Source organism: Ammodytes marinus (genome assembly GCF_949987685.1).
Source record: "Ammodytes marinus genome assembly, chromosome: 2".
Classification (NCBI taxonomy): Eukaryota; Metazoa; Chordata; class Actinopteri; order Uranoscopiformes; family Ammodytidae; genus Ammodytes; species Ammodytes marinus.
Window position 1 is genome coordinate 22,177,709 of NC_137231.1, and position 22,912 is coordinate 22,200,620.

General features: G+C 44.2%; 1 protein-coding gene across 1 annotated transcript in view; it reads right to left on the bottom strand.

Moving 5' to 3' along the window:
* Positions 1 to 2,879: 2,879 nt before the first annotated feature.
* ptch1 (patched 1) overlaps positions 2,880 to 22,912 on the bottom strand; it is a 49,776-nt gene continuing 29,743 nt past the window's right edge. Inside the window, exons 14-24 of the mRNA XM_080048695.1 lie at positions 21,328 to 22,018; positions 19,912 to 20,221; positions 18,211 to 18,353; positions 13,464 to 13,647; positions 11,163 to 11,443; positions 9,254 to 9,391; positions 8,745 to 8,887; positions 4,907 to 5,006; positions 4,367 to 4,723; positions 3,709 to 4,261; positions 2,880 to 3,614 (exon numbers count right to left, since the gene is read on the bottom strand). Of these exons, the coding sequence (XP_079904821.1) occupies positions 3,710 to 4,261; positions 4,367 to 4,723; positions 4,907 to 5,006; positions 8,745 to 8,887; positions 9,254 to 9,391; positions 11,163 to 11,443; positions 13,464 to 13,647; positions 18,211 to 18,353; positions 19,912 to 20,221; positions 21,328 to 22,018 (2,899 nt within the window). The 3' untranslated portion in view covers positions 2,880 to 3,614; position 3,709. The remainder of the gene's footprint in view (positions 3,615 to 3,708; positions 4,262 to 4,366; positions 4,724 to 4,906; positions 5,007 to 8,744; positions 8,888 to 9,253; positions 9,392 to 11,162; positions 11,444 to 13,463; positions 13,648 to 18,210; positions 18,354 to 19,911; positions 20,222 to 21,327; positions 22,019 to 22,912) is intronic.

Here is a 22,912-nt window from a genome sequence, read left to right on the forward strand (position 1 = left end):
GGATAGTTTGGAATTTTGACTAATAAGCCTATTCGCTCTTTTGTAGAGAGCTTAATGAGAAGATGGTGGTTAACATTAAGCTACTGGTAAGCTTAGCTTAGCATTGAAGACTAGAAATTGTCAACCTATCTCTGAAACAAGGTAATTACTAATTAACAAGTTGTATCTTGTTTTAACCTAAGAACAATAGCAGAGTTTAATACTTGAGTATTTATAGTCTAGCTAGCACATTACCTTGTAACACCCATAGATAGTAAATAATAGGTAACACCACAACGTATCGTTAGTGAGCTGTGTAGTCTTATGAGTGCATTTTTTTTTACACTTCAAACAGAGCCAGGCTAAGCCTTTCCCATTTCCGGTCTTTGAACGGAGCTAAGCTAACTGACTGCTGTCGACAGCCATGAAGACAATTTAACTCTTAACTTAGTGACTTGTGTATTTCCCAAAATCATTCGACATAGAATCATTTGAAACAATCAATGCAAAGTGAGACCGAAGCAATTTTTTTTAAAGTTTCCATTTATTAAAGTTATGAACAATGAGACAAATAAGTTATAATATTTTTATTTGTTAGAATTCTATCAGTGTTTGAACATTAACATTTAGAGAGCTAGTACAATGTTCTACTTTCATGGCTAGCCTTTGACAGACCCATAGAAACAGCTGTCTCTCTCCAAGGATCGGAACATAATACTGAAGGGGAGGTGTTGATGTTGTCTCACAAGACAGTTAGCAGTGAAAGTGTGCACCGTAAGTGTTTTTTCTGTTATGGTATATCATTACATATAAACTCTTTAAAAATATACTTCTGTCAAATACCTTGACAACTACTATGTACACTACAAAAATAAATTTTCATATAAATAAATTATATGGCATACATTTATCTTTGTAACTGAAAACAGCATACATCCACGCCAACCGAGACCAAAATGACAGTCTGGAAGAACCACTGATTTTTTTTTATTCCTTTTAAAATCCTCTAAGAGCTATGATGAGACCTGTAGTGTAAAATGTTATATACTCTTTTTTTTCCTATTTAACATTAGTAAGCACTTTATACAGATCAAACTCCATTAATGTAAAAACATTAAACTGTAATAGTGTTTTTTTTTTCAATAAACATAAAAATCCCTGCATTTGTTATCCACTGGCATCACGACAATAATGAAAGAAAAATAACAACATATTTTATATTACAAAAATATAAATATCGCAATTGAACGTCAGAAACACCAACAACAAAAACTAACAAAAAACATTGAAAAATGAATAAAATAGTTGCCAGCTATGATTCTCTCCGCTACTGCCAATGTGACATTGGGAGATGAAAAAAAAAAGAAATACAGAACAGAACAACCTATTTCATGCAAGCAGCTGACATGATAACATGGTGGACAGAAGGAAAAAAAACTGCAAGGACTTCTGGGAAGATCTACACATGTTCAACAGGAACTGAGAGTGTAAAAGGGGAGGCTAACCGAGGTGTGGAGGAAGTGAGGGACAGAGGTCAAAGGGGCCTTGGTCTGGAACTGAGGAGGGGGTTTACATTTATGCAGGGTGAGACACACATGCAGATATAAACTGGCCATTGCTGCTAGAGAGAGGGGCTGGCAGTGTAAACTCTGACCCCCGAGGCTCTGGGCTGTGCCATTTGGCAGTCGAAGAAGGGGGGGGGAGGACATCCAATTAGTGTCATGGCGTTATGTTGTGGATTTTTATTAGCTGAGGTCAGTAGGGACGGCTGAGGCCAAATTGAGGCCAGTTGTCTTAACTGTCACTAAAGGAGAGCTGAGACAGACTAAGAGGATGGACTACCACACACACACACACACACACACACACACACACACACACACACACACACACACACACACACACACACACACACACACACACACACACACACACACACACACACACACACACACACACACACACACACACACACACACACACACACACACACACACACACACACACACACACACACACACACACACACACACAAATGTTTATACTCACATATACATTGAGAAAAACACAGAGCACATTGTCAGGCCATGTAAGGTTCAGCCCGTGGCAGGCTGTGTGGGTTAGCTTATAGGTTGGACAGAAATATAGAGCTTGAGGCGAGATATTCCTGTGAATGAAGTTTCAATGCAGTCAAGTGCCATGTTTAATCGGGTCCTATACAGTATACAGTATGAGCTTTAGCTTATCCACTAGACACAGCCACTTAGGGTACAGACTGGTGCCCAGTGTTGACCCTGTTCCAGAATCAGTAATGTGAATTTCCCTGTAAAGGCAGGGTGAGTTTTCTGAGGTGGGTTTAGTGCTTGTATGCCAGTATACAAGAGAGAACCTGTTTTGAGCCTGCTAGGTTTGAACAATACATAACCTCTTACAGTAAAATATGACCAGAGAGACAGGGAACAGACAGTGATACAAAGCTGAGAGCAGAAACAGGTTCCAATGCAAGGTGGTAACTAACAAAACAAACCAAACCAAGAAAAAAAAACATCTTTTAAAATTTCTTCATATCTGCTTGTCTTAAATAGCACGCATAGCGTGTCAAGTTAAACAGTAATTGTTTCATAACTACCACAGGTTTGTGATAAAAAATTAATAGTTTAACATGCGTACCTTTATACAATAATAAACAAGCACACAAACCTGCACACACACACACACACACACACACACACACACACACACACACACACACACACACACACACACACACACACACACACACACACACACACACACACACACACACACACACACACACACACACACACACACACACACACACACACACACACACACACACACACACACACACACACACACACACACACACACCATAGCCCTGTTGGATAATTCTAACTATTTCCCTCATGTTTTGAATGAGTGTAAATGTTAGTCTGTTCTGAGGATGTAACTGATGTATAAGCCAGAAAATAATGGGGCTGATTCACATCATACAGCCAGTCACACGATTACTACACACACATGCCTGCAGACACATTCACAGACACACATACACAGACAGACACTCACACGCGTAGATGTAGACAGATCACTTCTTTTGTTTAAAGAAACATTTGCATAGAGTTATAAATGTATATTATCAAAAAAGAATATTTGAGCAGCAACAGTGAATGCTGACAGGTATTTTTGTCTAGATGAAGCTTCCTAATGGCACAGATCCACAGATGAGTGAACAGTATAAGATCTCTCTCTCTCTCTCTCTTTCTCTCTCTCTCTCACACACACACACACACACACACACACACACACACACACACACACACGCACACACACACACACACACACGCGCACACCATAAAAAATGGCAGCCCCAGTCTGTTAACATGAGGAGTTGTACAGCTCCTACAATTATAGCTACTTTCTGTTCATATTTACATATGTATATATCTTTTAAATATAGATAGAAATATCTAAAGGCAATAGTCCTCTGGGTTACAGTAAGAATGAGCACCATGACGGCAACACTGGCAAGTTTCTCGCTGCTTAGGGCCGGGTCAGCTGCTTAGTAATACAGAGGAGTCCATCTTTGGCCGTTGTACTTCCATTCTCCACAACTGGAAACAAAAAGGAGATTCTATTGTCAGTACTTATACTGAAAATACTTTTTTTTAAAGGAGAACTGATTACATAAGGACTTTAGTAGTTCACCTCAGCTTGCACGTCTCCCACTGTTGCTCTCAGCTGCCTCAAACTCCAAATCTTGTAGCTCCATGGCCTGCACCTCCTCTCCTCTGGCCCCTGTGTAAGTTTCCAGTGGCACATGTGGGTCCTGGAAGACAGGCCCCGGCTCCTCCGACCCTGCTGGGCAGTAACTGTCCGTTGCAGTGTACCCTGGGTAAGAGGAGGCAGGGGGGCTCTGGTTGGACAGGGGGGCTGGGTGGACGGCGACAGTGACGGAGGCAGATGCTGTCACCATGGTGATGGGTTGGCAATACTGGGAGGGGTTGGGGTGGTGGTGGTGTGGGAGGTGGTGACTAGGCTGCTGGTTGTGGGAGGAGCGGGCTCTATGGCCTGCTGACTGTTCTCTATGGCCCTGCGCTCCGTACGGGCCCCCAGCCTCAGTAGCAGTTTCAAAAGCGTCCATGCGCGGGTGGGCTGGGGGCGGGGCCTGGCGGTGCAGCTGGCTCTTGGGGTCCCTGCTGCTGTTGCGCTGAGTAGCCCTGGGCTGTGGCCCAGAATCACAACCCTGAGAGGGGACGGACTGAAGAGCAAGACAATAAGATGTTTACTTCTAGAACATGAGAAACGAGGAACATTAACAAATTAAAGATTCATACGTGCGACAAAACGGGGGCATATTTCTTACCGAGGACACGGTATAGGTTGGAGGGACAGGCTGTCTGGCTGAGCGCCTATGCCCCGTTCCTGCTCTCCTTTCCTCCTCTGTCCTGGCTGTTCTGCCCCTGCTGGTGTGGAGGTGGTACTGCTGCTCCTCTGCTCGAGTGTGGCCTCTGCGTGAGGGCAGGTTGTAATCCTGCAGTTCCTGGCTGATACCGGACACTGTTGTGTTAGAGCTGTACTCTGAGTCCGAGGAGTCTGAAGCCGCCCCGGAGGTGCTGGTAGCTGCGGTGGTGTGGTGAGGACGCACTGAGAAGTGGACCATGTGAGGAGGAGCCTCTGGGGATGGGGTGGGTAACCTGCTACGACCATCCACTGGAGTCACCTGGAGAGAGGGGCAGGACACAGCAGTGAGTCATTCTTATTTCACTGCTCTGAGCAAAACAAAGAACTGAAGAAGAAGAAGCCACTGCCACCAACTTCTTACTAATGTTTCAATGAAAATTTGCCACTTTTTCTAGACAATTTAAATGCCCTTTCTTGCAATTGTATTTTGGGGGGATCTTACCTCCGGATAAGGCCCAAAGTATGACAACAATACTGGAAGAAGGACCAATCCATTCAGTACTCCAAGAACTGTTAGGATGGCCAACACTGCAAAGAAATACCTGCAACACACCACAAACGTAGTTGAACATGGGGAAAACATCTGAAGCAGACTGAATGCAAAAAAATTAGGTTTGCTTCCCCCAGAGAAACAAAATAAAAACATTCACTAAAATACCTACAAAATCGGGAGATTTCTTGAGTGAGACAAAAATCAAATAAAAACAGAGTTGCCCAGACCGACACAGACTGAGAGAGAAGAGAAACAGAGCAGGAAAAAGAAACAAAAAGATACCTGCGCAAACCACAGAGGTTTAGGCATGGGGAGACATGTGCAAGATCAACCATTGAACATGCCCAAAATAATACTTCCACAAAGGCACCCGGCCACTCCCAGACACACACACACACACACACACACACACACACACACACACACACACACACACACACACACACACACACACACACACACACACACACACACACACACACACACACACACACACACACACACACACACACACACACACACACACACACACACACACACACACACACACACACACACACACACACACACACACACACACACACACACACACACACACACACACACACACACACACACACACACACACACAATATATATACCCCCCACAGACAGGCGGGCATGCACTGTGGTTTTGAGGAGCAAAGCAGAAATTTTACCTTGTGTGTTTCTAAGTCCTGCCAAAGAGGGTTAGTCTTTAGAGAAGCCGTAAAGAGAAGAGAAAGGGGAAGTATAATTAGCCAGAGCTGGTTAATTCAAAGGCACGGGAGTAAAGAAAAAAAGAAAGGAGGGGGGGGGGGTCCTGGGGGGGCAAGGGTACTCTCTCTTGGGTGTGTGGTGTATAAGCAAACATAGAGAAAACAAAGCAGTGTGGAATGTGTAGGGAGGGGGACAAGGGGTAAGGGAGGGTAAAAAAAGGGGGGAGAAGAGGAGAGGAGAGCCGGGTGAAGGGAAGTTTTGGTGGGTGGGTGGGTGGGGTGGGGAGGAGTACACTAAGGACAGGCGCCTCTCTCTCCTCTACGGCACTAAAAAGAAAAGTGAGAGGGAGAAGCAAACAAACCAAGTGAAGGGTATAGAATTTAAACAATTTAGTCTAGGGGGGAGAAAAGGGGACCCTTAGAGTGCGCAACCCCTCCTTGGTCTCTCTTTCTTTCTTTCTTTCTTTCTTTCTTTCTTTCTTTCTTTCTTTCTTTCTTTCTTTCTTTCTTTCTTTCTTTCTTTCTTTCTTTCTTTCTTTCTTTCTTTCTTTCGCTTGCTTCTCTCTCCCTTCTTCTTTCCAGCTAAGCCTCTGTGAAATTCCCAGCAACTCTACAATCCCCTCCGTCTAATTAAATCTCCAATGTATCAGGTAAGACCCCCAATCTACTCTCTCTCTCTCCCTCTCCCTCTATCTCTCTCTCTCTCTCTCCCTCCCGCCATTCCAGCTCCCTTCATTAGGGAAGACTTTCCTCCTCACTTGGTTCTCCAGTGCAGTGGAAGCTGACAAGTTATTGGGGACACACTGATGAGCTGTGAACCCCTTTCCCCTAACTCTCTGACTATGCAATTTGTTTGTGTGTGCACATTCATATCTGATCTGTGTAAACCAGACAGAAACTCACGAGATTGCAACCTGCAACCATTACAACCAATATGTTTCACTGCAGGTACAGGTGTGAGATAGTGTTAAGGTGGCAGTGAATTGGACATAGAACCGACTGTCACAAGACAAATCAATTCCAAGACATCCTCTGAATCAGTTTCTGTGAAAAGCATGTCTGGTTGGTTTCCGCTTAAACAAATTCACAAAGATTCTACGTACATCATAGCAATGGATATGTCGATTGTGCTAAACTTTATAAGAATTTTTCTCATAAAGGTTGCGAGATGCACCTTTAAATGCACAATGTAGGGTTAAGTTGACTATATGGGAAAGTAAAGACTTGAACCTCAACTTGATGGTGGATAAAAGACCATATCTTTTGATGAAAGTGTTGGGAAGGGAAGATCTCATGTTTATTTCCCACAACATCTTATTCAAAGACCTTAGGCAGGAACGTTTGAGAACATGAGCCCTTGTTAGTAAATTTGCATTGAAAGCAAGTACCTATGATTTCACCTTTAACATGCTTCCTTTTAATGCTCTATCCACACAAACAAAGACGCATAATATACGGTATGAAAAAACCCGTCCGCCCATGCTTCATCAACCAATATTCAAATTATGAGAACTGTTTCTGTAAATGGAACTGAAATAACTTTGTCATCACTGCGGTTAGCATTTTTTTAACGCACCAGGAGGGGTAAACGCCACATCACCTTTGGACGCACACACACACATACACGTATACATGCGCGTGTGCAGCTCACATACCAGGCCGAGTCCCCCCGCCGGGCTGTTTAGAATGAAAACATTCACAGGGCTGACGGGGGAAAGTCAGGGAAACATTTCTTTCGGCGTACGCAGAAAAATAAGAGCTGGGCCTGTTGTTATTGCACCGTCTTGGGCCACAGCTTTGTTTGCTCAGACAACAGCAGAACCTTTAAATGGAGGCCCGGGACTGAGCCAGAAACCAGAGCGCTCCACTGAAGGTGAGGAGAGAAGGTCCATAGGCCTCCCTGTGTTTGTGTGTGTATGCGTGTCTGTTTGTGTGTGTACCTCCCGAGTGTGCTTTCTGTGCGCGCTCTCACTGGCAGGCTCGCCATCATTGACCCTCATGATTACAAGGTCAGGGAGCAGGTTGGTGGGTGTGTGTGTGTGTGTCCGTGCGTGTGGGAGATTGTGTGGCTTGGCATGCATGAGCGCAGGGCCTGTGCACATGACAGGGGTTTTTGTGTGCTCGCTGATTCACATTGACTTCAGTGATCCCTTTACTTAACGGAGCAGGTCAATTAAATTGATACCGCTACTTCAGCTGAGCTCACTGGAAACTTCTCATGACACTCAAGGCTAGGTAATGTACAGAATCGTTCATTTTCCTTCCTTGTATGGCTTCAGGTTGCTATACCTTTCTGTCAGATGTTTAGAAGAGCTTGCGCACACGCACGCGCGGCGCGCACACACGCACACGCACACGCACACGCACACGCACACACACACACACACACTAAAAGGAGCCACTGACAAAGCAGAGCCCCCCCACACTGTGTCAGCTTTAATTTCCACTTCTCCTGTCTTTCCACAACTGGCCTCTCCCCCCACCCCCCACCCGGCTATTCCTTCCCAAGCTTATAAATGTCTACTGAGGGCAGTTAAACTAACTGAAGGATATTACAAAAGCCAGAAGACTCCTGACCTTCAACTAGTCATCCTTCCCCTGGTTTCCCCCTAAAATTTCAGGCATGAGAGACACTTAGAGGAGAAAAGGAGGATGAAAGAAAAGACACAATAGGAGAAGAGTGCAGAGAAAGATATAAGGCCTTGTTTATGAAGGTTCTTAGAGAGCAAGCCTCCAAGAATTTGAAAAAAAATAAAAATAAAATGGCAGGGAGCTGTTAGCTGGAAAAGGGATGAGGTTTACAGAGAGGGGAGATGTGGGTGGGAGACGAGGAAAAGATTAGAAGAAGAAAGAAGAAAGCTAAGAGCCTTCATGCATGGTTGGAGTCTCAGGTAGATTCCTGTGTGACGTACAGGTTAGGGCACAGTCTCAATGGTCTACTGACGCCACATATACGCCTTTTGTGTGTGCACTGCAGACCAGACCCTGTTTGTTTATACGTTCGGGATGAATAAATGTAGTTAGATTTTTTTATTTTCTATTGTACCAACCTGACAATAAAGTCGAACTCCGAGCCCGCGAGCATGAGGACACCTAATAAGGTGGAGAAGGCTCCGTCCAGCACTGGAGCAAACATGTGCTCCAATGCCAGCACTGCCCGCTTGTGACGATCCCCTATAGCAGTCAGGAACGCCTATAACACACACACACACACACACACACACACACACACACACACACACACACACACACACACACACACACACACACACACACACACACACACACACACACACACACACACACACACACACACACACACACACACACACACACACACACACACACACACACACACACACACAAAACACAATTGTATTTCTCATTCTCAAGTGGGATTGCTTATTCCAAAACCATAAAAAAATTTAAAAAAAAAATTTGTACAATAAGCAATTCAGCATTTCCTTGGAGCTTCAAAATATGCCTTCAATTCCGATTTTGTATTTTCTGTTATTTATATATTTCTATGTTTGGGTATGTGTGTGGTGTGCATGCCTACCAGGGCCACGTGAACGGTGAACTCCACTCCGATGCCCACAGAGGCGATGAGAATGACCACAGGGACGGCACTCAGCTTGATCCCCATCAGCCCCATGAAGCCAAACAGCTCCACAGTCATGAGGGAAAGCACTAGCACCTAACAGGGAAAGGAGGATGAGCTGCTGTTAGAAAGAGAGCTGCTTGATGAATTGTGATTTTTTTTTAAAACAAATTTAAATCAAACATTTCTACACCATGAAGTTGATCTGTACGCATCATTGAAGCATTTTATCTGTCTTCTCTTTTGGGGAATTTAAAAAGGTTTTTAGGTGGTTTCGGGGGGGCGGGTTTTCATGTCTCAAATGTTTTGGGACAGAGCAAAAAATTTAACATTTAAAAAAATAAAAAATAAAAAAATTAATAAACGACAATCAGTGCATGGTCTGTCTGGAATTTCCAGTTGCAATGGAATAAAAATAAGACAGTTAGGGGGCTATGATAAATCAGGATGATGTATGTGAGTACTTCTATCTTATATGTAGATGTCTTAAGCAGTAACCATACATACATGTGGGGGAAATATGTGTCTGCCGGTGTGTTTGTGTGTGTGGAGGCTATGGAGCAGAACCGGACAGGAGCTTGGAGTAAATGCCATTATCAGCTGACAGGTGTCAGGTTACATGGGGCCCAAATCCTTTGAAGAGGGCCGCGGTGGGCAGGGGAGGGAGCTCTGTGTATGTGTGAGGGTGGGGGAACATACAATATGCAAGTTTTTCCACAAGGGGGTATTTCTGTGTGCTGTTCTGTGCGTCTGGCTCTGTCTACACTTTATATTCAACAGCATCTTAACAAGTCTGATCACAAGTAAGAAAATATTTGGTCCAGATTGTAGTCTCACAGATAAACCAAAATGTCAATTGAGAACACAGGAAACAAAACCAGATCCGAAGTGATCACTCTGAACAGCCAGTCAATATCCCATTGGATGAGAAAGATGTGTATAAATCCAAACAATAATCCACAGGGTTTTTAAACAGGCTTCAGTCTAAGTGATTGTGATGGATTGTAGATGAAATGGCTCAGGGGGTTTGAAAGGGCTTGATGTTGCATGGCTGGAGGTGGTCTGCTCCTGGACAGAGCAAATGGTTAAACTTGACGCCTCTCCATAACTTGCTGTTTGATCTTGCTAGTTAAGCCTGAAGGATGAACATGAGGCTCCCTCCTCCCCTGTTTAAGGGCTCGGGTGGCCTGGCCACTGCCTGTCGTAAAAAACAACCCACCACAGAGAAAAACCAGAGCGCCCTGTGTATGTGTCCCTGTGTGAATTATGTACCTGTGTGTTTACACGTTCATAGTGTATGTGTGCGACTCGAGCACATACATATCTGCTCAGTGTGCATCTGTGTGCTTGCCGGTGTATGTGAATGTGTGTTTTGCGTGTGTCCTTGGAAACTGCTCTTGCGAAGAGGAGGGGGAGCGGAGGAGTGTGGAGGATGGAAATAAAATCTAACTTTTTTTATAGGTTTAGAGTGGGAGCAAGTTGCCTGCGCAACTTTGTGTCCTCTCCCCCCATTTATTTCAGCATTGGTGTCTGGGAGTGTTGGCCTAGACTAAACAGACTGGCCCTAACAAAACAGCAAAAGATAAACACTGGTGACTGGGGCTACAATAACATTCAGCAGCCCCTTCTCTGTCCTCTCAGAGATGCCTTCAAGACCACACATAAAAACCAGGGGAATAAAATAGAGGAATTTTTTAAAAACTGAAAGTTGAGGTCCCTGCCTCACTGTATTAAGGACAGGGCCTGTTTGTAAATCTACAATATAATGCTTTACAAAGTTACTTAGTTAAGATTGATTATGTGTATCTTTGTCATCCGACAGAACATCTGCAGTAGTCGTCCACATATGTTTATATAGCACACTCACGATGATGCCGGCGGTCCACGGGTTGAGCAGGAAGAGGGCACAGACCAGAAAGACGCAGGCGAGCACCACACTGATGGACAGCAGAAGCCAGTGGCGCAGACTAACGTACTGTTCCCAGAAGAGGAAAGGGTAGCCGTTGGGGTAGGAGGGGATTCCTTGGCGGCTGTAGTTGCCGCAGATAGCCCGCACACTCTCGATGGCCTCCACAAACTGCGGCGTCTCCCGGAGCCCGTTGAGGTAGAAGGGGAACTGTGCGTATTCAATGGGCTCAGCAGCCGGGACTGGATGGAGAGACAATGAAGTGAAAATCAATTTGATGGAGGTACAACAACAAAAAACAGGACTTGATCTTAATTAAGCAGTAATCACTACATCATTTCTATTAGACACACAGCATAATTGATGATGATTTTTCACTTTGGGGGGCAGAGGCCTTGCATCAAGATGATGATATCTCATTCCAGAGAAACAGATTACTGATGAACGATGAGGAAGTAATCAGATAAATCAGCAATGGCAACGATGACATCTGCAGATGATATTTGTCTATTTTGATGAACTAGCATTAGGCTTGGATCATTTAGTGTATCTGCTGAAATCATTTCAGACTCTTCAGGCCAAACCACCACTATCAAGGCTTTCCCTCCCTAATCCAACCCTGTTCCAAGAGTAGCAACATCTGTGTGCGTGTGTGTGTGTGTGTGTGTGTGTGTGTGTGTGTGTGTGTGTGTGCGTGTGTGTGTGTGTCTGTACATGCGTGTGTGTGGTGGGGGTGGGCGGTGCAGTGTGAAACAGAGGTCCATTGACTCAAACCCAGCCAGTCTGAAGCCCAGCCTGGCTAATGAGGGCCTATCAGTTCCAGACACAGCAGAGTGTCAGCGCTAAGGTTGGTTCACGGTAATTACAATGTCAGAATCACCGCCATTACCACACCCTAAACTTAGCACCAGAACCATAAGCACATATACCTGCCTGTCACTTAACCGGGAAGTCATATTTTGTGCTGACAAAAGTGTATTCATTCAGATTGGTGCTTGCAGTGTAATTAAAAACATATTTGGTGCATATCTATCTATCTATCTATCTTGTTGGACTGTATGTGTGTGTATATTCTACAGTGCCTAGAGGATCAGACAGGAGCACTTGCTAACATGGTTTGGCCCATAATAATCAAGACTATAAATTTCCATCGGGACACCAGTTGGCTTTTGGCCAACAGAGATCTGCTCCCGCACCGCCAAAGACTTCACGCTGCTTATCCAATCATATTCCCCCCTTGTAAAGGACTTCCTGCCTGTTATCCAATTGTGCCTTCCACCCAAGTCCAAGTCTCTCCTTGTTATCCAATCATTTCCCTCTCCCGTGGAGCACTTCCTCACTTGTACCAAATCACAGGCTACAATCAAACAACAACATGACTACTTTTTAAATGTGTGATGGAGTCTGTGTGTGTGGTAGAGAAATGAGAACAGGGTGTGCGTGTAGTGTTTGGGGTCACTGAGTTTTAATAATGTGTGTGTGTGTGTGTGTGTGTGTGTGTGTGTGTGTGTGTGTGTGTGTGTGTGTGTGTGTGTGTGTGTGTGTGTGTGTGTGTGTGTGTGTGTGTGTGTGTGTGTGTGTGTGTGTGTGTGTATAATACTAGGGCCCCATGGTAGCCAGGATTATAGCATTCACCACAGGCCCCATTAGAAGAACCACAGTCAGCCATGTCTTGGTCCTCAGCCTTGCAACCTGAGCTCACACACATGCACGCACACACACACACACACACACACACACACACACACACACACACACACACACACACACACACACACACACACACACACACACACACACACACACACACACACACACACACACACACACACACACACACACACACACACACACACACACAGACACACACAGACACACGCGCGGTGGTACAGTAATGTCTACTACCTCACTTAAAGCTAAGAGGCAGACAAGGAGCAATAACTCAAACCACAAGAGGTAAACACTCCTCACATGTAGCAGCTGCCTTATGGATCTAAAAAAAGAAGAAGCTGCAGTCGAGACCATTGGGCCCCACACAAATTCGGCTGAAATTTTCGCCTAACAGTCAGTAATGCAATTTGTTCATCTTTCACTGTGTGGCATGTATGGACTCATATTCAAATAGCTTCATTTTGTTGCAGCAAAAAACATTATTATTGAATTTCCCTTTCTCGTGTGGAAGCATTCCATTACACTACAAGGCGTCTTTAAAACAAATCTAGCATCTAGCATATTTTGTGAACTTGTGGGATGCTGACTTACTGCTGAGGCGTGTCTCGGGCATGGAGTCGGTCCGGTCATGGAGCCACTGAGGAGGGTGTGGGCAGATGTTGGCCTGCGAGGCGGCGTAGGCCACAGGATCATTGCTGACCCAGGCAGTAAGGTAGATGTAGAAAGCATTAGGGTTGATGATGCCGTCTGCGTCCACAAGCCTGTGACGAGTCAGCTAAAAAAAAAACAGAAAGAAGATTAATTAATGAGTGTAACAATACAAAAGTACACATTGTCTGTTCTATTGTATATTCTCTTACACGCAACTTTCACACAGGAGTGAATTAGGTCCTTCAAAGAATATTGGTCTAAGACAAAACTTGAAATTTTAAAATGGTAGGATGGAAAAAAGAGAAATTAAGACAAAAAAAGAGAGACGAAAATTAGGTGGAGAATGCATAAGGAAATCATTTTGCAAGTATTCCTTGGAGACAAAAAGTTATTGTTGAAACATACACGTTAAACCAAAACACTGTACAGGTGAGCTGACCACAGAAAAGCTTATTTATACACACTCACACATAACGGAGCAGCTTTCATAATAAGAGTTAAATATTAGTACCTCTCTCTTTCCAACCAAAGAAAAATCAACAAGTCAAACACTGGTTGCCTTTCTGAAAATTCCCGTACTTCTCATCACAGCTTCCCAGAATTATCATGCCACATTAAAACATGGAAAATGTTGAATCAGCTTCTCCCTTTACATACAGTAGATATTGGCTGGCCAACCTCAGGCCCAGCGTCCTGACCACTCTGAATACATTTGCAGCACTTTCATGTCAAGAAGCAGCTGCTGAACAAGAATGTGCTGCCAACTCCCCTTGATTCTAACAGTAGGAAATGTATCGATATATTGATATTTGTTGTATGATACTAGATCTAATTCGGCAATATTAGTAGTGTTTCTTGGCTGTGGAAACAGCATGGCTCTATGGATGGCAATTTTGGTCTGTTGCTATGTCGGTAGCTCAGTCCACCACTTTGGTCCAGACTATGTCAAAATTGAAGTTACGATTTTCATTTGTTTTAGTTTTTTGGACAAATATTCCATATTAGAATGCATAAAAGTTTTTATTGAGTTACATATACAATTACCTGAGGTTGTGCTGATTCATTTGGATGTTAAAACATAATGCTAGTGTAAAAAATAAGATTTTTATCAAGTAAAATACAAAAATATAGAAAAACGGAATGTTAGAGTGGAGGGTCTCAGAGGGTTAAATAAAAAGTGAACATGGTACAAAATGAACCACTGCTGCATGTTCTGGTAGCTAAGCAATGCTGTGCCTACAGCATCACAGAGCTGCTAGCATTGCTGTAGACATTTAAGCTAGCAAAAGGTAAAAGCCCAAATGATCATGGCCATTTATCTTCACTGATAAACACTGATACAAAAGGTACTTTGTCAGAACTATATACTAATCAATATTAGCAGCTCCTTTCCCCTTGACCTGCGGTCACTCTCAGTCTTAGAAACTGGAATTTGGATGATTTTAAAATATATATGTTGCTAGGAATAATAAATCCCACCTTCATGAAAGCAGTGGAGAGTTTTGGGGGTGAGCCGGACTCATGGGGGTTAGGTGGATGAAAAAAGCAGTGGGGATTTTTTTTTGATGGGGGGGTGGGAAGAGAAAAATTGCTTGAGTTAGCGTAACAATAAAAAAAAATTGGCTGGAGTCCCTGAGCACGTCTGTGTGCAGTTAACCTGGTTGTTAACACTGAAGGAAATGCCACCCAGCAAATGGAGTAGAGCTATAAAAATAACACAACATCTGTACAAATGTTGCTCACACTTGCTTCTCCTGACCCCTACGGGTACCCAGAATGCCCGGCGCCACAGACCAACCCGGCCCTGAGAAGAAAAGAGCTCTTGATAGCGCTAGCGTGGCCCCTCCTAAGCACGCTTCACACACTTCATCACCTCCACCTTCTCTCCATAGCCACCTCCTTCTCTATTCCCTCTCCCAAGACTTTATCTTTCTATTGCCCTGTTTTCAAACCACACACACACACACACACACACACACACACACACACACACACACACACACACACACACACACACACACACACACACACACACACACACACACACACACACACACACACACACACACACACACACACACACACACACACACACACACACACACACACACACACACACACACACACACACACACACACACACACACACACACACACACACACACACAACCTTTCATTTGGCCCCCAGACAAGGCCATAAGGAACAAATGGTCGCCCGGGCCCCGGCACAGAGAGAAATGTTAGCAGCGACAGATCAAAGGCAGAACACCTCTGCACAGATCCGTGGAGTGGCATATCAAAATAAAACATCTAGCTTTGCAATTTGCCAGGCAAGGAAAAAGATCTGGTCCTCATTTTGAGGCCCAAGAAACAGCTACTGCTGTAAGTGCACGCACGACAGAAAAGAGCAGGACACACACTCAAAACATACAAATGCACACACAGAGCTGCCTCAAAGAAACCACGTGTTTCTGATCCCCTCATTGAAAGAGGACACAGCAGTGGAGCACAGAGGGAGGGAAAGGGAGGGAGGAGGAGGAGGCGAGAGGCAGAGAGCAAGAGTGGTGGTGCGAGCAGCATTTTGTGAAGGAGAGAGAAAGAGAGAGAGAGGGGGCTAGAGAAAGAGCCGGATTCCAGAGGATCTGGATTGAATTTAACAGCGGGATACGCAACAACTGTATGTCTTCAAGCTGTCACGGGAAGCCCAAGCAGCTCTGCTGGCGGCCCCAACGCCTCACGGCAAATACACTTCCCTCACAGGCACAGGAAGTGATGTCACAGGGCCGCACACCAGGCCTGCCTCAGCTTCCTGACGACTAGTGGAATGGATGGGAAGAGTTTGTATGCTGCTACAATGTAGCCCAATGGGTAAAAAAAAACCCAGCCAAAAATAAACAGTCAAGAGTAAGAGTTGAGGAGGGAAAAGGCTTGTATACAGCGGACTGGCACACAAATCATAAATACAAATAAACACAAGCCACATGTTGTCAAAGTTAATTATCTCTGTGGAAAGTGATCTCAGTGTTGAAAGGAACATGGCTTGCCCTGGGTTTTGCAGAAAGTCTGGCAGAGTTTTTTGTTTTTATATTTCTCCAGTTCCTTATCTTCTGTTTTTTTTGTCTATTTCCTGCCAAAGAATTCAGCCATGCATCCATGTATGTTGTTTTTTTGGAGGTTGTTCCAAACCAAAAAAAAAGTGTGCAATGCCCTGCTGAGGCTGAGCAACTTTCCTCAATTCCACGAACACCATCTTTCCCCTCATTTACTTCTCATCCTCGCCCCCCTTCTTCTCATTATCAGCTGGTTGGCATATTTCTGCTCACATAATAGAGACTTGATTTGATCTTCCACTAGGTTCCTTTCTGAGACTTTAGCGGCTCACAAGCATGTCTTGTGTCATTATTGAATGTCAAACATTCCATTATTTATACTCCTTCAGCTGAGGCGCAATGTCAACAGCTCCACCAATCTCTGCTCAGCCAGAACCTTTTAGAAACACAATGTCATGGACTTCCTGTGGCTCTGCCAACATGAGTGATGAAATCGGGGTGCTTTTCTACGCCGACAGTCATGTACTGAACTCAAAACACTGGATGGCTAAAATGTTGCTATTCTATCAAAGTACAGAGCACACACTTCCAAGCCATAGTGAGCAAATAACACATGCAATACCTTTTCAGACAATTCTTGTAAAATAGAAATAGCCAGCTATAATATATCACAAAATACCCTTTTTTTGCACGGTGGTGGGAATCATTGAAATTAATGATTGATTTGGGAGAAGAAAAAAATAATTTTTACTCTATCAAAACAACTCATTGCCTTTTTGTGTAGGCTACAAGTTTCTCTGACATTTCTCCAAGTAGGCCCTAATGTTTTTAAACATATGCTGAATTCAAAAATTGAAGCGTATGAGCCTTTCCCAGATACACTAGTAAACCCTCAAAGGTTTAACCCATTCAGCTGCGGTGAGGCCAACTGGCTGTATTTATCATTTGTCAAAATATGCTGTAAAAATGTTTTGTATGTTGAAAGATTGTGTTATGAATCCACTTCTTGGCGTTTCCAGCTCATTTTGGCTATTCATTCCTTACCACAGGGCTACAGAATCCAAGCTAATTATTTATGGACCCATCGGGGCCTGCAGGACCTTTCTTTCAGTCTAACTGCGTCTGGAATCACTGACACAGTGTCAAACTGAAATGCTTGGTGCTAAGAGGAGACATCTCACTGTCAAGGCCCTGCATTCATGCACGTCACACACATAACTACCAAGTGGGACAAATGGTTTAAATGAAGAGTTAATAGGTTTTTCAGGAGGCAGGCTGCAGCCCCAGTGAGGCCTTTAAATTCCTGGGCTCGGTAAAGTCATCACAGAGCAAAGATGAAGACAGGCACAGAGAGAGAGTATACGAGAAAAAGGCGAATGGAGAAAGAATGTTTTAAAGCCGGGTGTGGCTCTTCTAGAACCCCCAATCACACTGATACACACTGCACGTACAACAGGACGAAACAGCTTAGAGGCTGGCGTCATAATTTATACTCTGTAATACTCCATGCATTCCATGCAATACAATCTGCATAATTTGCATGCAAACACAGTCTGTAAACACTTCCTCATATCTCAACTTTGAATAATTTGTGAATGTGGGAATGACATAACATGGGCCTATATCTTTAAACACACCAGGTTGAAGTTGATGGGCTTCTCCCTGCGTCCTGTCTGCACCAAAAGCTTGTACGCCAGCACGCCGTCATCAGAGCCGTTCCTGTAGCTGTTGAAGGTGATGCGCCCAGCCTCCCAGTCCCTGTCAAAGGCCTGCTGGAGACCTGAAAGGAAAAACACAGAGTAGACGGATTGGTTAGATGTGATTGTTAGACAAGGTTACACGCCATGCAAACTTTGTTCTTCCACCGGGAGAAAACTTACAAAGTCCACAGTTCACGAGAAAACACAACCCGGCACAGCACAGTTACAAGACGAAATAACACAACGCTGAAACCTAACCCTCACCCCTATAATAAGCCTGATTGATTTAATATGATAACTCCGCTCCATCCTGAACCACCAAGCCGTCAGACTTCAAAAAGCCTTAAAGATCTGCTGCTTTTGATTCAAAGCGATCATTAGGGTATATATTATTAACATATGTCTCCTTTTTCTATACTACTCCCTAATCCATATGTGCATCACTCCCTCCACCCCCTCCCCAAAAGGCCCACGCTGTGGTCTGTCTGTGGGAGATGTTGTTTTGGGTCTTGTTCCTTGGCCTGTCTGGCTCCAATTTGTCCCACCATCGCAGAGAGCAATATCAGACACAGTTCTCTCGCTCTCTCTCACCCACACAACTCTCTGTGTGGTTCCCAGCCGGCTTTGCACAGACTCATACAATGTGTTTTATCGTTAGGTCTCCTGCAAGTCTGTGAGTCTGCGCTTCTTCGCTGAAAATGAACCCCCACTAATGGATTGGGTTGACATGTGGAGGATAATACTCTTGTTCAGTGGCAATTTACAATTCTTTAGTAGCTGTCAGCGCCGATATATAAAACCAGCAAACCATCTCATATGGTATCCTGATATAACACAACAAATTTAATTCAGGTCTCATACAATTAAAGCTGCAGTACAGTGCTTATTGGATGCCAAATATTGAATTTTTTTTTAAAGTAGGCTACATAAAGTAGCATGAATTTGTAATAATTGGATGGGTATATTTGTGTCAGTTTGCAATGCTAACATTATCTGCAACTATCTCTATATTGCCAAACATACTGGATATTGCCTAGGGCCAAGTGTAAAAATATTGCCTCTCACTTCGTCCACCTCCATCAACCCTACTTATGGAATACTAAAGGGATTTTAATTAGGCTACTGTCAGTGTACATTTACAAACCCTTCTACTTCTGAACTCCTACCAAACATCTTGATTCCTAATGTCAAAAGGACTTATTTATGGAAGTTTTGTGATCATTTAAATTTTTCCCAGGCCCTAAACCATCTTGAATAGTGATGTTAAATGAGGTATTAATAACAGAATTGGCTGTGACATCACTATTAGAGAAAAATCTTTATCATCAAGTAATTAGTCTAGCTAACCGAACCAAATAACCAAATTGCAGTATTTTGAAAGGACACATTACGGCTTCCTGGGTTTAGCGCCGCCCAAGACAATTGTGATTGGTTAAAAGAAATGAAAACAGGCCAGCCAAGTCCCTCCCCCTCCAATACTTGAAACGCAATAGCGTGTGTCCAGGCCATACTACTACTAGCTGTAGTTTGGTCTGGCTGTCGGAGACAATCAAGAAATTGAGTTTTTTTTTTACTGTAACCCAATCCAAATTGGGTTTCGGTGCAGGGGGTAATTAAATATCTTGCATATGATTTTACCTTGTAGCCAGTCCCTAAAGTAGTGAAGCCACATGCGGGGCAGCTGTCCGTTGTCGTCCTTGAGCACATAGCGAATGGTGTGGAACCTCTGGTGGAGCTGGTGCAGCAGGGTCTGCTTCTGGGCGTACTCCACCCGCTGCGTCACCACGTACATGTTGTAGAAGGAGAAGAACTTGAACTGGGCACCGATGAAGTCATACTCGCTGGTCTCCCTGGGCACGATGTCAGTCAGCTCCAGGCCGTCCCTCACCTGGGTGGTCCCGTACAAACTGACTCCCAGCAGGCAGAGGAACAGCACAATCACAACCACCTGGACAAGAAGGAGAAGAAGAAGAAGAAGAAGAAGAAGAAGATGGAGATAGAGTGTCATCAATCAATACACTGAAGAGTGATGGCTGATTCAGCTTGCACTAATTACTGCTTCAACTATGGAACACATATCCCGATGGAACAAAAGAGGTGGATTTGATCTACATATTCAAAAGAAGTACACAGGAGAATGTGGTTGCAAAATACTATTAATGAAAGTAATGAATTTTATTTGTAAAGCACTTTTCATTGTTAGGGGGGAGTGCTAGTTGAGCAAAAAAAGTGCGAAACAAGGCTACAACCGTCAAAAAATCTCGGACACGGCGACAAACATAAGCAGTTAGATCATCGGACCATTTCTGTTTCTTGCCCCATTGTAACAAAGTTCCCATGATAGCCAAAAATAAGAAAATAAGAAGCAGGTTTTATTAACCATACCAGACTTTTTCCTTTAAGACATCCAGCAATAAGGGCAGTATTGGATTAAGGCATAAGTGAAGTGCACAAAGCAATCTGGTAATATGGAAAAACATCTGACAGTGCGATGAAAAGACCAAGATTTTCTAATAATGTCAAGTACAGGCCACTGGATGATTTCAGTTCTGGAGGGCTGTCTGAAAAACGGGCCACCCACTAGACTGAGGTCAGACTCTGTATGTGTGTGTGTGTGTGTGTGTGTGTGTGTGTGTGTGTGTGTGATTGTATGTGACTCAGATAGGACGTGACCACAACCTCCACCCGAGACTGCCGCCTACTATTCGCTCTGGTGACTAACCCTCCCATTCAAATTATCATGGTGAGTCAGCGCACACACACACACACACACACACACACACACACACACACACACACACACACACACACACACACACACACACACACACACACACACACACACACACACACACACACACACACACACACACACACACACACACACACACACACACACACACACACACACACACACACACACACACACACACACACACACACACACACACACACACACACAGAAGCACAGAAGCTTGCCCCTCGCTTCTTTTACCAATCTCTCTTTTCTACCCTTTTTAAAAAAAATAAAACACAATGAGACACTCAACTCACCTTGGTGGTGGGCTGCAGAAGGAATGGTGCGTAGTGCGTCTCTGCGAAAGAGGCCAGTGTCCAGCGGGAACAGGGAGAATCCAGGCAGCGCAGGCCCAGCGTCCCCTCTCCATGCTGGGACAACAGGTCCCGTTGTGAGCTGTTGTTCTCCGGGCCCGGGCCTGTCCACGCTGAAGCTGCATCGCCTTGAGGAGCTGAGCCAGCGCTTGTAGCCGGGGCAACAGTCGGAGGAGGAGCAGGATGATAATGGGAGAATGTTGCAGAACCTTGAGATCCCCCATTACTTCGGCTCCCACTGTTGTTATTGTTGTTGAGATTGCTGTTATTGTTGCCACCACCGCTGCTGCTGCTGCTGTAATAGTCATTGAGGTTGCTCCGAGCCGGTGGCGGAGGCGGCGGGTTGATGGGCTGTACAGAGATTTGGGAACTGGGCTCGGCCGTTGTGTAGAAGACCTGAGTGCGGGGGTCATACTCTGTCCTGAGCTGCACCGTTGACTGCATGGTGATCTGGGTCTGCTGGGCAAAGCCGTGGCTGCTGTAGGAGGGCGGGGGGCTGGTGTAGCTGGGCGGGGGCGTGCGGTACGAGGGAGGAGGGGGGCTGCAGTAGGACGGTGGAGGGCTGTAGCGACTCCCGTCCGCCCCATCCAGGTAAGCGTGAGGCTCGATCTGGATCACACGATTGGCACATGGGCTGAAGACAGGCAAAAGAAAGAGGGAAAATGTATGTGACTAATGTGAAAGAAAAACATACAGAGAGATTTAACAGGGATAACTCTAAATTTTTTTAAAGGTTAAGCCTTGTTTTCTTTAAAATCAGAAATCAGAAACAATTGACTTAATTTAGTCATGAAGGATATTTTAATATTTTGATTCATAGTCAGTTGCAGTCTTGTTATAGACCACCTATATGTGGTGGAAATTAGTAACTTTCCTCAATGCGACATAAACTGTACATCTTGCTGGCTTGGGTATCAACCTGCTTCCTGCCTGCTTCTTTAGATAACCCAAACCAGGTTAACCTGCTTTATCTTAACTTTGTTTGGATAACATGATTGGCACATGGGCTAAAGAGGCAAAAGACAATGGAAAAAAATGTCTGTGACTAATCTGTGAAAGAAAAGATATGGAGAGATTAAAAAGGGATAATTCTAAACAGACACATCATCCGATTTTTTTGTGAATGGTTAAGCCTTGTTTTCTTTCAAATTTAGGCGTAGAAAAGTAGGGTATTCTACATACTTTCTCTCTGCCAACAGAGTGAAATATAGAGCCGAGAACAAATATGGGAATTTAATAGTGTCTGTGCACATCTGTATGATCAGTGTGCCAACAGGCATGCCCAGACCGGCAAAACAGTCTGGTTAGCTTTAATAAAGACTGTGACAAATAAACTCAGACAGACAGAAACAGACAACTTAGGTAGTAATTAGGGCTTTTGACTGAGAGAGATATCTTAAGAGATACCTGTGTGTGAAAGTTATTTATTGTCAGATCAGAAATCAGAGATGAAAACACAAGAGAAAGAGTTATTGAACAGTAGAGCGATAACCTTTTATCAGACATAAAATAACTTCTCTGTGTATAT